This window comes from Lycorma delicatula, chromosome 11 (genome assembly GCF_047948215.1).
Source record: "Lycorma delicatula isolate Av1 chromosome 11, ASM4794821v1, whole genome shotgun sequence".
Lineage (NCBI taxonomy): Eukaryota > Metazoa > Arthropoda > Insecta > Hemiptera > Fulgoridae > Lycorma > Lycorma delicatula.
In genome coordinates, this window is record NC_134465.1 from 78774414 (window position 1) to 78792070 (window position 17657).

Below are 17657 nucleotides of genomic sequence, written 5' to 3' on the forward strand. Positions count from 1 at the left end.
ATTATGAAACAAAAATAAATCACAAAAAATAAACAATTTTTTATTAACGTATAAAGTATTCAGAATCGGATTGTTAATCTATTGTCTATAAAAAATTTTGTCTGTCTGCACTGAAAGTCTTTTATATTATTCCCTTTTTTATAATTAATTGCTAATAATTCTCTGATACAATAAAAAATCGGTTAGAAGCCAAAGCTTTTAAAAAACTACTCAAGTGGATTGTATTACTGAAAGATGTAAAAGTCCTCTGATCGAAGTGATTGACTGTTTGGATTTTAAACTATTAAATTTTAGACTTATTCGATTTTTGTTTATTATGAAGTATAGAAAAATAGGGAAAATTCAGTCCAAATGCATTGTAATTGCCAATTTTTTACTTTTGTTTTATTTTTGTCCAAAATATAACTAAAAATAGGTAAATTATATTTATTATATATGTTCAGTTTCCCTTTTAAATTTAGTCAAAAATTACTATATCTTGAAATAAGGTATATTTGCCCAAAAAAGTACTCTAATAGTCACACAAAAATAAGTAAAAATCGATTGATGAAAGAAATTGCATCAGGGTAAATTAAATTTAAATAATTATCCGTGTTTTATTGTTTTAAAAATGTCGGTTTTTAATTTGCATTGTCTAGATTTTTCTTTTAACCTATTAAAGGAGTTTCAGTTTTCTGTAAATTGCTCCAGATCGATGAAATGTTGAATTAAAAAGATCCCATTTCAATTATAGTAAAGAACATCAATTTTAGATTATAAATTAGGAAAAGATTTATATTTTAGCCATTAGTTTAAAGCCCTTTGCAAACATCTTTTCCCATTTGGAAAAGAAGTACCATAAGCCAGACCTGACAAATAGATTGTCTCCTTAGTGTTTAAAGTCAAGGCGATGTAGTCAGTGCTGCTTGATCCTGTTTCCTTGGTACTTATCCAAGGAAAAGGAATCAAAGATAAGTAAACAATCCTTGAAGGCCTTAAACTTCTGTGTTCATGAGGTTAGTCAACATCATATCATATAACTTTTGTGTTCATTGAACTTATTTATGATAGATCACGTATTTTGAAAGTAATATTTATGCATTGCAGCTAGCGCTCGAACTGTACTTTTTATTCATTACAATTAAGAGAATATTGAACAATTAAAGGGTAAAATTTAATGTGATAAAAGACACTGACCTCAGCATTGTTTTGCGATTACTTCTTTTCAATTTGTTTTGTTAATTATAGTTTTAGAGGAAATTCAGTAGACAAATAAAAATCAATTGTAGAATTAGGTTTCTGTCCGATCTAGTTTTGATTTTAGACAGAATTTTTACCTTACACTTTTAAAGAAAAACTAAGGTTTTTTTCTTTACAGCAATTTAATGAAAAATTTTTAAAAATTGTTTTTAATTGAATATTATTTAAATTTGTTTAATAAATGTTTTCTGCATGTATTATTTTTATATTTATGACATTATAATGAAGCATGTTATTTTATTATATTTTCATTTAGCATCTAACAAATTATTTTCTTGCTAAAGTTTTGGACAGTTTTGTCTCATAATATTTAGGAATAATTTTTGAAGTTAGTTTATTTTTATAAATCTGTTTATTATTACTGAAGACAACACTTTTTCCTCATAATCTTTTATTTTGATTAGATTTTTTCTGTTTTTTGTTAATTTTTTCATTATTTAAACTGTGTATTATATTTTGATGTCTTGAAAAAAATAACAATTTGCTTAAAAATACATACAATAACTTGGTGTTGTGAAAAAAGTGTATTAATGTATATTTAATTTTGTTATTTAATTGATTTATTTTGTAAAAATTGTTACTTTGTAATTTAATTATAATGTGCCTGTGTGGAAAAATTTTTTTTATTTATTTTATTTTATTTTGTTTTAAAAATAATATAGAAATTAAAGTTAATAATTACTGCTGGACCAAAACTTTTTCCAGCAAGTATTGAGTATTGAATTGCAATGCATAAAGAGAGATTATAAGCTGGAAATTTTTGTATATATTTAAGATAATTGTTCTATACAACTGTAAAAAAAAACAAAAAAAAAACAGTTATATAAAATTTAACAGTTATATAAATTACAATCTCTGTAAATCAGTAATTTTTTTTTTTTTTTTTTTTTTTTTTATATATAGTATACTTTAAAATTTATAAAAATTAAAAAAAATCGTAATATTGATTAAAAAAAAAAAAAAGTAGTATTCAGTTCTTTAAATTACAAATATTTGAAATCACAAATTTGAAAGTAAACTTTAAAATTTTTAATTTAGTGAAGTCTTCAAAAAATTCTAAATTCAAATGAGAATTGCATTTTGGTGCCTTATTTTTTAAAAAAAGGTCTTTTAATTTTTGTTTAACTTTATTCTTATTTAAAACTTTGATAACTTTCAAAAAAAAAGAAAAAATCTATTGTCACTGTGAAAAGAGCTGTTGACCAGAAATATAAAAGTTCAGAAAATTATGTCTATAAAAATATGAAAAATAATGAAAAGAAGAAGATTGTGTAATTAATTGCTAACAACACGGAAGCTGTGGATTATTGAAATATACAATTTTTTTTTTTACTTCCAGGTTTTTCAATTATCTTTGTTTGTATAGTTTTGGATGAAATTACTTGTGCTCTAAGTGCTCTTGAGTGCTCTAAGAAGTCCCTGCTAAACTTAATACTCTTTTGATTAAAGTGATAAAAAGAGTTCATATAAACATTTTTAAACTTTTATTAATATTGTAATTAGAGAAATATAGTATGAAACATTTAGCAACAATCTGCTGTGCTGGAATACAATCTATATCGTTAGCTGTAATAATTGTCCTATATAAAGTAATGTTGACAACAAACAAAAAGTGCATTATAATTATGAGATTGTAATTTTTTTATTTAAAAAATCTTTCATTGATTCCACGTGCAAGAAACTTTATCGCGCAAGCATCAGAGGAACTTCCTAAACAAAACTTGAAAAAAAAACATCCGTTAAATGGAGAACCTTCTTGATTGAATTTTGTAAAGTATACGACTGTATATAGATAAAACTGTAAAAAAGATTATTTAATTTATAATTGTCCACTGAGTTGGTCTAGTGGTAAATTTGTCTTCGTATATCACTTGTTTTAACAGCTGATTTTTGAAGTAGAAGGTTCTAAGGTTCAAATCCTAGTAAAAGTTAATTACTTTTATACAAATTTGATTACTAGACTATGAATTCCGGTGTATTTTGGTGATTAGTTCAATTAACCACTTCTCAGGAATGGTTAGCCTGTGTCTGTCTAAGACTACGTCTCATTTATTTGTCACATGCATCATCCCTCATCTGATTGGACGACATGGCAGCTTGCTTATTGTTCACTAGTTTACAGATTGCAATGTACACATTACGAATAAAAAAATTAGCTCGGATATTATCAAAAAATGTTATACAGCTGATTTTACATTGTAATTCATATTTAATACACTCGATTCCTAAAAACATTTTAAGGGAGCATTATGAATATATTTAAAAAAATTAGTTTTTCTGTTATTAATCTGTAACTAATTTAGTTACAGACTCCATTGAGGTTTTAAAACGCTCATTACATCAGGTCACAGATAACCAGCATGCACCAATTACTCTCATTCAGTTATGAGAAGAGTTTTAAGGGAACACAGCTTTTCTCATACTAAAAGCCTTACCTCAATGGCATTCAAATTGAGATATCACAGAAACTAATTAGGATACACAATTTTGTGGGTGTCAAACATTCATCTCGTCAGGCCATCAAATGAGCTCAAACTGACTTCGATCACACATGTACTAAAACGTTTGAAGAAACATTATTTAAATTAAATTAACCGATAATAATTAGTTTCTGATGTGTTTAACAGACAGAGAAATGACATAGCAACTATATCATTTTAAATGTAACAGTATATGGACATATTATTAACAGTGAATGATAATTGGTATATACAGTAGCATGAAAATTAATCTCAACACAGATGTTATTTAATAGCTTTATTTAGAAGGAAAATCATACCTGCAGTATTTTAAATACCTAATTAATATGTTCTTCTTTATTCTTAATCACTTAACTTCATGATTTGGCGTCGATTCAACAAGTGTGTGGCACATTTCTTTGATGATTTCTTCATCATAAAACGATACCATATTGCTTTAATGAGGTCAATTTTTATCGTACAATTCATTTTTGACTCTTTTTTAACTATTGCCTAAAGATGTTCAATCGGGTAAGTCTGAGGAGTTGCCTGGTCACAGGAGCACTTTGTTTTTTTTTCGAAAAAATTTTCCACTTTTTTGGTAGTATAGCATGGCACCAAATCTTGTTAGAACATTCCGTTGCCTTGTGGGAATCTGTTTTGAAGTTGTTATCCTTCAGACTCTTGAAATATCCATCGCTTTTCAATATACCCTCTACTGCAAGTAATGAACAAGGGCCTTCAAATGTGAAACGACACCAAAAAATGTTTAACTGACTGACTGATATGAACTGATGATTTATTTTCATTTGATGCTTTTCTAATGTATGAAACTCTTTGCCCCAAACATAAAAATATGTCTAAGGAAGTTGAAGTAGTCACATGTAAATTTGTTCCACTGGCTGCTGATTCTCAATTTAAGCCCACAGCAGATAATTTTGGTTTAAGTTTTTCTTTTCCTTGCTAATAATCAGTTGATCCTGTGCTAAAGAAGTTTTTTTTTTATGGCCACGTTTGCCTTTCCTTTGAGAGGTGAAAATGAACCGGTTTCTTGAAATTGTTTTTAAAATAGCATTCACTGTCCCTAGTCCAACATCACAGTAAAAAGCTATTTCTCATTATATTATACTGGTATGCCCAGAAAGAGAAACAATTTTCAAATATTTTCTTGGAGTTATATCTATTATTATATATTCTTGACGCTGAACAAAAAATATTAAAACATGATATTGTAATTAAAAATGAAATAAACTTTCACAAAACACTATTTGTAACATGAAAATTACTAAATAACCCAAGAACAATAACCTCACCTTAAAAATATAAATTAAAGAACGGGTATGGTCATTCAATGTAGCCACAATATAAAAATAAACAAAAATCCCCTGTGTTTAGATTAATTTGCATGCTACTGTGTGCATATATATATTGAAAGCAGGAAAGAAAAAAATGAGAATTGTGTACCAATTCTCAACAACTAAATTCTCATCAACTGAAAGGGATAATATGTATTCTAGGAAAATCGAGAACTTATTAGTGTGAATAAATTGATAACAGAGGAAGGGAGTGAGCTGGTGCGGTTTCCACCAAACTTTTAAATAGCCTCACATGTTGACTTAAGAAGGTAGCATTGCAATGTTACTAAATCCAGTGAAGGGATTATTGAATGGAATGGGAGTGGTAATAAGGAAAATGCATGTTAACAGTTTGGACATGGAAAATTATAACAGGTGTGAATGTTGGACAATGGGCATTTGCCTCAAATTGATTTGATGCATCTGACACTACTATCCTATTTTTTTTTTAAATGAAGACAGTTTTCACCCTTCACAGTTTTCATTTTGCACGACCATCAACAAGGTGCAAGGACAAACTCTTGATAGAGTAGGAAGGAATCTACCAACCTGAACTAGTTTTTTGATATGGACAATTGTATATTGCCCTATCATATGCAAATATTTTTTTAAATGTGAAAATTGAGATGAAACCTAAGGGTTGATGTGCAGGTAATGCACATCAACCCTTAGTTGATGTAAATCTAATAAACCACAAAAAAAACATTATACCTCAACTCGTTGAGTGCCACCCGATCTGACAAAATTTTTCTGAAAACTCTACTTTTAATTTTTTTTTTTAGTAGTAACAATAATTTGGATAAAATGGGAGAGAATTTACTAACATTTTTACTCTAATGTCGCTTATAAATGTGTACGAACCTCTTTGAATGAATGCATGTTCTGTAGGGCCACCCTTGTCATTTGTTGCAGACTGGATTAGTAATCCATGTTAATTTATGTGGAGTATAATTACTTTATTATTCTTTTAAAATCAACTCTAAGAATTAATTACTTTAGTATGAAAATTATTATTAAGCATAGTAATAGTTATATAGTCATCTATATATAATTCCTTTTTAGATAAGTAAAAAATTAGCCATTTTTTCATTAAAAAAAAAGTCAGTTACAGGTTGTATTTTATGAATATGATTGCCGCTGCTTGTTAATTGTCACAAAAATGATGAGCTCTCATAATTATCGTAAATCTATTTTGGCCCGTATAATTATGGAAAGCCGGTATATTAAATGATGGGTGCACCAATAATCTTTTATTCTGTTTAATTTAATGTAACCCATTTGTAAAATAAGTCCCACAAAAACATGCAAAATTTGTCTTTTGGTAGAGGTTTCCATGCTAAACGATATTTAGGGTGATTCATTTTTGTTGTTAGGCTTCTGCATAGTAATTTGTTTCATTCACGGTCAAGATAAAAACTTACCAGCTAGGAGTAGAAAATAGTTTATCTGCTTACCATCAATTGTAATGGGAATATGAAACCAGGATTCTCAACGAAATCAATTTTTTTTTTAATTCTGGTGGATCGGTCAGCCGCATGACATTACTTGCTACTTTCGTATTTGTTGTACATAGAATGATTTTTGTTACAGCTATATTTGTTCAGGATATCGATATCGTTATCGAATCCAGTTTGTTGGTTCATCAGTTTGTTATTTAAATAAATGTAAAATTTTTCTAAAATATTAGTTTTATGATAATTATTAGTATATTCCAATTCATCAATAAATTTGTTTGTATTATAATTATGTTTATATTCTAAAATATGTTTAGCAAAGTTAGACTGTTCTTTATTTCCTTTAATTATGCAATTAATGTGTTTTTTTAGTCTATTTCAAAATGAACTATTAGTCATACTGATATATTTAAGATTGTAGTTTTTGCATTTTAGGTTATACACTTTGTTTAAATTATATTTTTTATTATGTTTTATTTGTATATTTTATTATTTTGTTATTGGTTGTATACGCTGTTTTTAATTCAGATGTTTTAAATATTTTATTAAATTTCTTGTATTTTATATTATATTTGATTTTGACATACTCTTTTCCAGTAATATTATTTGTTAGTTTTGTCTTTTATATATATATATTTATTTTTCTGTTTGATATATAATTTGTTTATTAAATGTGCATTATATATCCATTTGTTACAACGATATGTTTAATGTTATTTAATTCATTACTTAATTTTGTATTATGTTTTAAATATTTTATTGCTCTATAAATCAAAGAATTAAAAGTTGCTATTTTTTTATTCGAAGGATGAAATTAGTTGAAATTTATTATAGTGTGTCTTGTTTAGTTAGTTTTCTGTATATGTTTATGTTAATTTTATTTATTAATAAAATTTTTATTAATTTTCATATCCAGATAATTAATACTATTATTATTCTCCCTGTTTAAAGTAAATTTAATATTATCATTTAAAGAATTCATTTCTTCAATAATTGTATCCTCTTCATTACTAAATTTTTAATTATAAATTATTAATATATCATATACATATCTTTGTAAAAAATAATTTGGTGTTAATTATATTAGACAGAAGAGTGTTTTCCAATTCATATTTTAGATTACTAACATAATTACAATTCAAACAGATTGCTGAATTGGAATATACTGATAATTATCATAGAACTAATATTTTAGAAAAATTGTACTTTTATTTAAATAACAAACTGATCAACGAACAAACTAGATTCGATATCATATTCAGACAAATCACAAACAATAATTAATTAATAGGTTGGCTAAATTGCTTTCTTTTATACTTCATAACAGTTGAGAATATCTTATGGATAAGTTGTTTTTATTTAACATATGACTTTACCTTAATACTTGGTTATCAACTGTTATGAGCATACGAATTAATCATTTATTTTATTTAATTTTAATTTCTATTCTACTATTTTATTGACAACCAAATTTTATAATTAATCAATCAAATTATTCCTGATTATGGACGAATAAAATCCAAAAGCGCTTGAATAATTTAACATCACTATTGCTGGTAAATTGAACCTTCATTGTTTATGTAAAATGCCAACGGTGCCATGCTAAGAAAATTTAACCTTTTGTTTTAATATATTTACCTTTATGCTATTTCATATGCTTATATTTAAATAGTTAATATAGTTTTGAATTATACATATTTATATTTTCTATTTATGTTTCTATATTTTTTATTTATTGAGGACTGATTATAATGAAATTGTTTCAGATAATTTATTACAGTTTTACAAATTACCTACCCGGGTTATGGTCTTAAAAACCTAATTGTAAACATAAATATTTTTTCAAACTAAAATCCAAAATTGTTTGAAAATTTAAAAATATAAAGATACTTGAAAAGAATACTTTAGAATGTATATTAAAGGGTTCTATAACAACATAACGTGAAGATATTTAATTACAAATGTGTTTTAAGTGTTTATAAATTAAATTATTCTTAATTCTACCTAACTGTATTGCGTTTTGACAAGTTTAGGCCCTGGTCATTATTTTTCTCTATTTCTATTTATCCTTTTAGTCTCTCAAAAATTATGTATTCCATGTTACAAATCTCATTTTAGGTTTCTATACCTGTATATTTTTTCCTGAATCACTGTTTAGGTTTTTGCTCAGTACAATACCCTCTTTTTTACCATCTTTAGTTGTTGTGTCAAAGGATAAGATGAATGATAGGTTAGGTTAGGTTAGGATGTGAAAATGCCATGCCTGACCGGGATTCGAGCCTGGGACCAGATAAAAGGCCGAGATGCTACCACTCGCGCTACAGAGGCCGGCAATAACTTGGCCCAATACTATACCTTGAGATTTATATTCTTACTGATAAGAATGAAGAACACACTGTGCTTCACGTGATAATTTTTGATTAGTTAACTATCTACTAAGTTAACTGTAGGCCTTTCAAATTTCTTATATCATGCTACTGCTTGGTTTCGGATCTGGGCTACATAAAGATTAAATGCATATGTTATTCAGATAGGTACATAATAAAAAATCATGTAGATTTGTGTAGATAAATCAAGGAACATTGTTCATAAATACTTTGTTATAAATATAATTATAACAAAAAAATTTTTTAGAAATTACAAATGATTAAACTATATTAATTAAAAATCTGATTATTTTTGAAGGCTTGAAGACACCACATGTCTTCCTTGTACGCCGACTAAATTACATATACACATTTTTTAAAAATGGAAAAGTACATAAAATTTTATTTCATTAATAACTTATGATATTTTTTTATTTTTTATTGTTATTATTGAATTATTATTTATTGTAATTTTTTTTTACAATCTGAGATTAATATTAATAAATCAATATATTGAAATTAAAAAAAAAGGAGATGAAGTCAGATTCTAACAAATGTGCCTTTCCCTTATAAGATCAAAATATTTCATTAATAAAAGTTTTATTTGGCTATAACTCTGGAACTGATGAAAATAAGTACCACTTATGATATACTGTTGAGAAGCTGTCAATGAGGAGGGCTTATTATTGCAGTTAAGAAAAAGTCCAAAATCCAAATTTTTTGGATTATGGTTTTTTTTTGGACACTAGGTTCAGTTGATTGCAATCAAAAGGGGGAGGTGCACAACTAGATGTTACAACAGTCCTAAATCCAAAATGTCAACATCTTACGGCTAATCATTTTTGTATCTCATAAAAATCTGTACATACAGAAGTCATGCCAAAACTAGTCAAATTGGATTCAGGGATGGTGAAAATGGATATTTCCATTGAAATCTGAAAACTGAAATTTTTCATGATCACAATATGTACTTTACTTTGTACTAGGAAGTAATATATGTATGTGTGTATATATATATATATATATAAATGAAATAACAGTAACATAGCAAATGAGTAAATAAAGTAAAAAAAAGAAGAAAAGTAAAATAGTACAAAATAAAACTACAGTTTGAAAGATCTGTTTGAATAGATTGAAATTATTTGAGAATTACATATATGTGTAATTTCATTATCTATCAATCTACTTTTTTCTTTTATATATTATTAAATTTTTACTTTTTTGAAAAATTAACTTTTAAACTTTTTTATTATAAATGTTATTCTTATGTTATTTAATTTGTTTATAACTATTTTAACATTAAAATTGTTTTTTCTTGTTCTAGTATCAGCCGGTATGTCATGGAGGGGCAATATGTAAGGAGCCATATCATTATGTTACAACGCAGGATCAGCACATAGTCTATAGCAGGTGCGTATCTCAATTATTTTTCTCTTCCTTCTATGAGTAATAAATACGTTGTTTAGAATAGTATTTCACAGTATGTTTACATTTTATACAAATTTGAACAAAATTTTATGAACCTAAATTTATATCTTATTTTGTCTCTTCACTTGTATAATAATAATAATTTAACAAATTTTGAATTAAAGCCTTAATGCTTGCTGTAATGCATATTTATGTTTCTCTCATCTGTATAACAAGTCTCTCATCTGTCCTCTAACAAAACTTTATTGTTTTGAAATTTACTTTAAAATTTAAAAAACTTTATAGCAAGTTTCATTATCGACTCGAGCCTGACCAGATCTCAGATATATAAACTACTCGTAAGCGCACTTGCTACGTCCTTCCTTAGAAGTTTAGTAATAAAAACAGAAATTGAATTCCATAAAATTAGGCTACTTTTATGTGAAATTATTTTTTTAATTAAAGTGGTAGTTACACTGCATGTTTTAATATATTTTGTTGTGATTTAATAACAGAAGGTACCTTTTAAGCAAAATATCTTAATAAATTAATTTTAATTTTATTGTGAGGAAGCTTCTCCTCCTATTGTTAAAACAGTTTTTATATGTTCATTTTTTAGCCAGTTAAAAAATGAACTGGTGTATTGTATTTATGAAAAAGCACTTTTTCTTAGCCATTTGCAGTCTGGTTCTTAATTTCATCACTCAGACTTAGAGTTTGGGCCTCTAAGTTACATTTTTAAAAAAATTGGTCTCTAGTTACATTTTTTGCAAATATTGTTATTTTTTAATTTTTAACAAATGCGCCTAAGAAAAATATAACCTTAATTAGGCAAAATCTCAAGATACTGAGGGTGATCTTGCTGTACTGCCTCACCCCCCTTGACCTTTTAAGTTGAAAATTTAATGGCATCAGTGCCTCACATACATAGAAGTGACTTGACCAAGTTTGGTCAAAATCGGTGTAGTAATTATTACACTACTTAGTCTATTCAGTTGTATAATAATTGATGAAAATTATACCCTCACATCTCAGAAACCAGGGCCCCAAATTCTTTCCAGCAAGGACATGATTTTTGTCTTCTTCATTGTCGATTCACCTCTTCATGTTCATTGTTTTGAATGTTATATGAATCGCCATATCTCAAAATATTTCTCTGGCTTACAATCTTTGGTCAGGCAAAACAGTTTTATTGATTTTTTTTTAATAAGTACTTCAATCGTCCATCTCATTTGAAGTCCAAAATGCCTTGTTGGTCATCACAGGTCATTTGATCACATCTCAATACCCATGTACGAATGTTTTAAATTATGATACAAACACTTAACTTACTTTTTATTTGGGCAATTGTTCCCTTTCAAAGAATTGAATTTTATAATCGCATCGACTTCCTTTTTTCCCATTTTATTAAAATCACTGAGAGGGTTCTCAGTTTTTTTTTTAAATAAAAAAAAAGCAGTTAACAAAATGTTAATAGAACTATCATCTGTGTATCATTTACCTTTCTTATCAAACTGACTTTTTAGTAAGAAAAAAATTTATTTCAATAGACATTTTATTGTGAAATTTCAGATTACTTATCTGTTAATTCTTCACTACCACCTTAAAAAAATATATATATTTATATATATATATTGTACTTATATGATAATTAACTAAGTTATTTATTAGGTTAATTAAGGTTGATTAGGTTTAGATCAAGGTTAGGTTTGGTAGCATAACTAATGATTCTGTGTACTAAGCTTAGTATAATGTCAACATAATCTAACATTCGCCTTGCTCCTGACCTCGTTTAATTAACATTAAATATACAACTCATTAATACAAAAAAGTGATATTTACACTAAATACAAAACTATTGAATGAAATAGTAGTGATATTTAAAATGGTAGTGAATTAACAGAAAAGAATCAAAATTTCTTATATAGCTCATTCTTTTTGTCCATGTAAAATGATTAGGATTATAAATGCTTTCTCAGAAAAACAGATTTTTTTTTATACCTTAAATGTTAAATCATTTCATTTTTTAACAGTAGTGATAAACGAGTGTCGTACGCAATGGCTCCTCCTTCAGCTCATAAGAGAGGCGGCGGAGGAGGATCAGAAACAGTTGTTCGTGCAGATGCTTACCACCACATACAGCCTCCAGCTGCACATTCAAGTCGTGATCAGCATGTTATTACTGCCACTAAAGCATGGCCTGCACAAGCTATACCTATTCATCAAGGATATAGGTAATGTTAACAGTAATTATAATAATATCCTTGTTTATTATGATAAATTTAATTAAATTGCCAGGGTGTAAATAAAAAAATTAAAATACTGTCAAATGGAAGTATCATCCTGAGAAATAGGGCTTAATTAACATGGGAAATGATAATTAACTATTAAATCTTTTCTTTCTGTTAATACAGTAAAGTGTTCTAATAGCAAATATTTGTACAATAAATTTTACATTCAGTAGCATGCAATTTAATCCGAACACATGGAATTTTTTGTTTATTTCTGTGTTGTGGCTGCACTGTTTGACCCCATCCATTCAATTAATTGTTTGTGTAGCGCAAAGTTATTGTTTTTAGGTTATTTAGCAATTTTCATGCTGTGAATAGTGTTTTGTTAAAGTTTATTTCATTTTTTATTACAAAATCATATTTTTTGTTCTCTGTGTCTTCAATAATGGACGTAACTCAAAGAATGCATTGAAAGATTGTTTCTCCTTTTGAGCATACCAGTATGTCACGACAAATAGCTTCTGAGTGTGTTGTTGGACTAGGGTCGGTGAATACTATTTTAAAATGATCTAAAGAATTTGATTTTTTCTACCTCAAAGGAAAGGCAAATGTAGCCATAAACGAAAATCTACTCCGACACAGGTTTGGGTTATTAGTGGAGAAAAAGTAAACTTTATCCAAACTTACCTGCTGTAAACGTAAATCGAGAACTAGAGCCAGCAGAACAATTTACACAACTGTTAGATACAGATTTCTAAAAAGCGGCTTTCAACTCCAGCAGTGTGCAAAAAAAGACTTGTGAGCCAAACCACATGCCAACTGGACCAAAGACGAGTGGGAAAGTGTTATATTTTCTGATGAGTCACCTTTTTATGTTATTGGACATACATTAGAAAAGCATCAGGTAAAAATACATCACCAGCTTATATCCAAAAATCAGTTACGGCATCCTCAGAAAAGAATCTTCTGGAGTTGTTTCACATTCGAAGGTCCTTTTTCATTACTTCCAGTATGTTGAAAAGCGATGGATGTATCAAGATACTGAAGAAACGGGTTACGTCATAACTTTAAAACAAACACCTGCAAGGCAACTAAGTGTTCCAGCAAGATTTAACGTGCCATCCCAGAACTTGTTGGAAAAAAGTACCAAAAATGTAGAAAAACTTTTAAAGAACAAAACATTAAAGAGCTCCCATGGCAAGGCAGCTCTCCAGATAAATTGAAAATATTTACACAATAGTCAAAAAACAACACTCATAAATGAATTGTATCACAGAAATTGACCTCATTAAAGCAATAATGTCGGTATGGTTGTTTGACTAATTATGGATGTTTTACAATTTGAATAGCGTGAAATAAATAAAGAAATAAATGCTCATAATTCAGACAAGAATCATATTTATTAAAACAATGAGTAGACTGTAAAAAGAGTAAAATACGAATTTATACATGTTCATAAAGAGACTTGCGTGAAATGAAAATAAGTTACATAAAAAATACAACAAATGAGATATAAAATTGTTAATGATGCCGCTAGATGGGCGAGTTGCGTACACGGCTGATATTGCGTGACGACTGACTGGTCCAACTAGTCTTGCGCATATACCCCCACTACTTTAGTAACTGTATGAGCGCAAACAATTGTTTCATGTTGAAGTCAAAAAAAGTTTTAGTACACTTACTGAATCGATGCCAAATCATGTACATGAATGGGTTAAGGACATACTTAATTACTAGATATTTACAAATTTTACAGGTGTTTTTTTCTCTAAATAATGCTACTTCTTATTAAATAATATCTGTGTTTGGATTAATCTGCACTTTATAGTGTGTGTGTGTGTGTGTGTGTGTGTGTGTGTGTGTGTGTGTGTGTGTGTGTGTGTGTTACAATTAGCAACACTGCTTGTGTGGGTTATGGAAAGAGTCACTAAAATCAGTGGTTAGGTTCTATTCAGTGAACAATGGAACACGGGTCTGTACAGCAGCATATAGGAATGTTTCCAAAAATTTTGCAGACATTAGTAAAAGTATTTGACTACTTAAAGGAAAAGGAAACTACATTGAGGAAATGTGCTCTAAAACTTTTTTATGTTAGGAGTTATTAAAAAATAAACTAATTCTAGATACTTTTTAAGCTCTCATGCATACATGTGTGTTTGTATGTATGTATATATAATAGAGATAGACAGAGAATTAGTAAAAGAGTGTATAAAAATTAATTTTCTGTGGACCAGTGTTCCATGAACCAGAAAAGAGAATTATTATAATGAAGATTGTTTTTAAATTTTTTATGTTGCTTATTTTCTTATCTATTGGTTTCATAGATTGAAATTAAAGATTAAAACAGATAGTTTATGCGATAATAATTTGTAATTAAATAAATTACTATGGCTTAGTTTTTTCTCGACTAAATAACTACTCTTCATGCTAAAATGTTGCAGATGAATTTGAAGTACATTAACTGGATTTATACAAAGGTTAAAGAATCATAGAAGGACTTTGTTTATTTTCCAATCGGTCAATTCATTATGGTTCTCTGAGATACATAAAGTTCTTATATGCTCTGTTTACTACCAGTCTCATTGTTTTTGCCTTGGATGATGTTTTTGTCAGTCGGTTACAGTAATCATCTATTTTCCATTTTCTGTTATCCAAACTGTATTTTAGTCAGAATGGAATAAAATACCATTTTTCCAGCAATTTTTTTAACCATTGTAATGAAATAAGTTATGCTTGAACTTAATTGTGAAGATATGAAATGACTAATGTAATCCCACTTTCAAGTGCCGGTGGACAAGGTCAATCTCAGTTTCTGAGATATATTAATGTTCTACTTTCAGTTCCCAATAAAGGCGCACTATCACACTATTTAGTACTAGTGTAGTTAAATAGCGATGTGAAAAATATTTGAGTCGGTTTACGCATTACACTTCTGGCAAAATATTCTACTTTACAGATTTGAACATCGTTGAAAGTTAAATTAGCTTTTCCTTAAAATGTTGGAAAAATTTTAGCATTAAGCTGCTTAACTACATTATTTTAAAGGGCTTTATTATTGCACTAGAGGGGTTATTAACATAAATTGATTACAGGAACTGAAAAAAGTATCATTTCATGCGGGAGATAAGGCTTATTGTAATAATAGTGGGTTTTATTTTGTATATGAAGGAAGTAAGATTTTCTTTATAATTTTATTTTTTTGTTTAATGTAAACTTAATTAGCAGGTCGGCAGAGTTAATTTTCTTATATTGTATTCTTTTAGTAGTACCCATTTATCACCACAGCCATTAGCCGGTAGTCGTTTGTCACCCTTAGCTGGACAACCATTATATCATCAGAGTGAATTATATAGACGTCAAGCTGCTGTCTACGTTACAACTACACAGCCTGCTTATCTTCCTCCCACGCATCAGGTTCCTGCCTTCACTACTGGGTAAGTTATTTATTTATATTAAGAGTAATTTATGTATAAACTTTTTGTTTTAAACAGGATGAGCAACTTAAAACCGATACTAGCCGGCTTGAATTGCAGTATTCAAGTGCTACCTTTTAACACTGCTACCATCATTGCTAACATCACTACTGATTATGTATGTTACTTCTGTCATCTAATTTTGTCAGTTTTAAACTATCACCCAAGAGTACCATACAATTTTCAAAGAATTCTATGCTCGATTAATAGATTGTAAAAAGAGTACAGAATCTCCAGCAAGATAGAATGTGTCGCATAACATGAGTTCATGCAGCTTTTACAAAACAATGAACTAGCACCAGAAAGAGGATAGGAGAGGGGGCCTCTGCAATCTTCAGATTTATCTTGTTATACTTTTTTCCTTTGGAGCTAAAACCTTTGCTAATATATGTACTGAATTGAATTTAATTAAGTTTTTATTTAATTCGTAAAATGTTACACGCCTCAACTTAGCAGTTCTGTTCTAAGTTGCTCACCCGGTGCGTAAATATATATATTTATGTGTGTGTATGTATCTGTATTTCTTTAAGTTAGTATAATTTCAATTGATATTGTTGTGAGTTTTTGTGTAAGTACTGACAGGATCAAATAGCAAATAATATTGGTATATCTTATGTGCTTGCCTATCTACACCAATTGTTTAATTAAATTTGTTTTTTTTTTTTTTTCCAGGCGAGCTCTACCACCACCAGCCCACCATGCATCGGCACGTCCTTTATTAGCTACTCATCCGTCTCATCCATTGCCTGCGCACATGCAACCTGCTGCTGTATTTCCTGCTCATCCTCAAGTAGCCGCCTCTTATGGATATATCAGTCCAGCTAAAACACATCAGTACCATCAGGCTGGACTGTGGTTTACCGAATAAAAAATAACGTAAGTTGATAAATTTATAATTAAGCAACCGCTTTAAAAAAATCTACATATTTTGCATTCAAAAATTTACCCGTAACACATTATTACACTTTTAAAGTTCTGATGTATCAGCATTGTGATTTTTAAATAAGTCGATGGTAGATATCTATGTTAATTATGTTTTAAGATCATTATTATCTGTTGAATTACTATTATATTTGTCAAAACTATGAAGTGAAAAGAACAGAGGAAAATTAAGAGTGATAATAGAATAACAGAAAATTCTTTTGTGTTCCTTACTTGATAATTGTAAGAAGAGAAATGAGTTATCAGACATAACCTATCGTGTTCTGCCGTCAAAACAAAATTATTTTATTTTCATTAAAACTATTTTAACATGTTTTTTACTAAGTTACACTAAAATAATTCCCTCTAGCTAATTATGTGTGAATATTATAAAATTTATTTATGATGGGAAAAGATTTTGGATGAACACAAAAAGAAATGAAAATGTTGGACATGATATACTCTTTCAGTAGATCTAAAAGGCCACTGGTTTAAAATATGAAATACAATCTTTTTTTCTCAATTATTTTACCATGTTATTTAATAGTGTTAACTGATTATTTAATAACTATTATAATAATAATAATAAGCTTATATTTTTAGTGTTTTCAGTAATTATCTTAGTAACTTCAGACTATAACATCCGATTTAGTAATTATGTAAATTATTGACATTGTAATTGCTTTTTTTGTGGTTTAAATTATTTAGTAAGCAGTTGAATTGTACAGGTGTCTAAAAGTAATAGCCTATAT

General features: G+C 28.3%; 1 protein-coding gene across 9 annotated transcripts in view; it reads left to right on the forward strand.

Annotated features, from left to right (window-relative positions):
- Hipk (Homeodomain interacting protein kinase) overlaps positions 1-17657 on the forward strand; it is a 162871-nt gene that overhangs the window by 111858 nt on the left and 33356 nt on the right. For 6 of the 9 annotated variants that reach the window (XM_075378792.1, XM_075378791.1, XM_075378799.1 and 3 more), the window contains exons 18-21: positions 10198-10283; positions 12314-12514; positions 15775-15945; positions 16657-16860. In XM_075378792.1, the coding sequence (XP_075234907.1) occupies positions 10198-10283; positions 12314-12514; positions 15775-15945; positions 16657-16852 (654 nt within the window). In that variant the 3' untranslated portion in view covers positions 16853-16860. The remainder of the gene's footprint in view (positions 1-10197; positions 10284-12313; positions 12515-15774; positions 15946-16656; positions 16861-17657) is intronic. The other 3 variants (XM_075378800.1, XM_075378798.1, XM_075378796.1) reach the window with 2 other exon arrangements.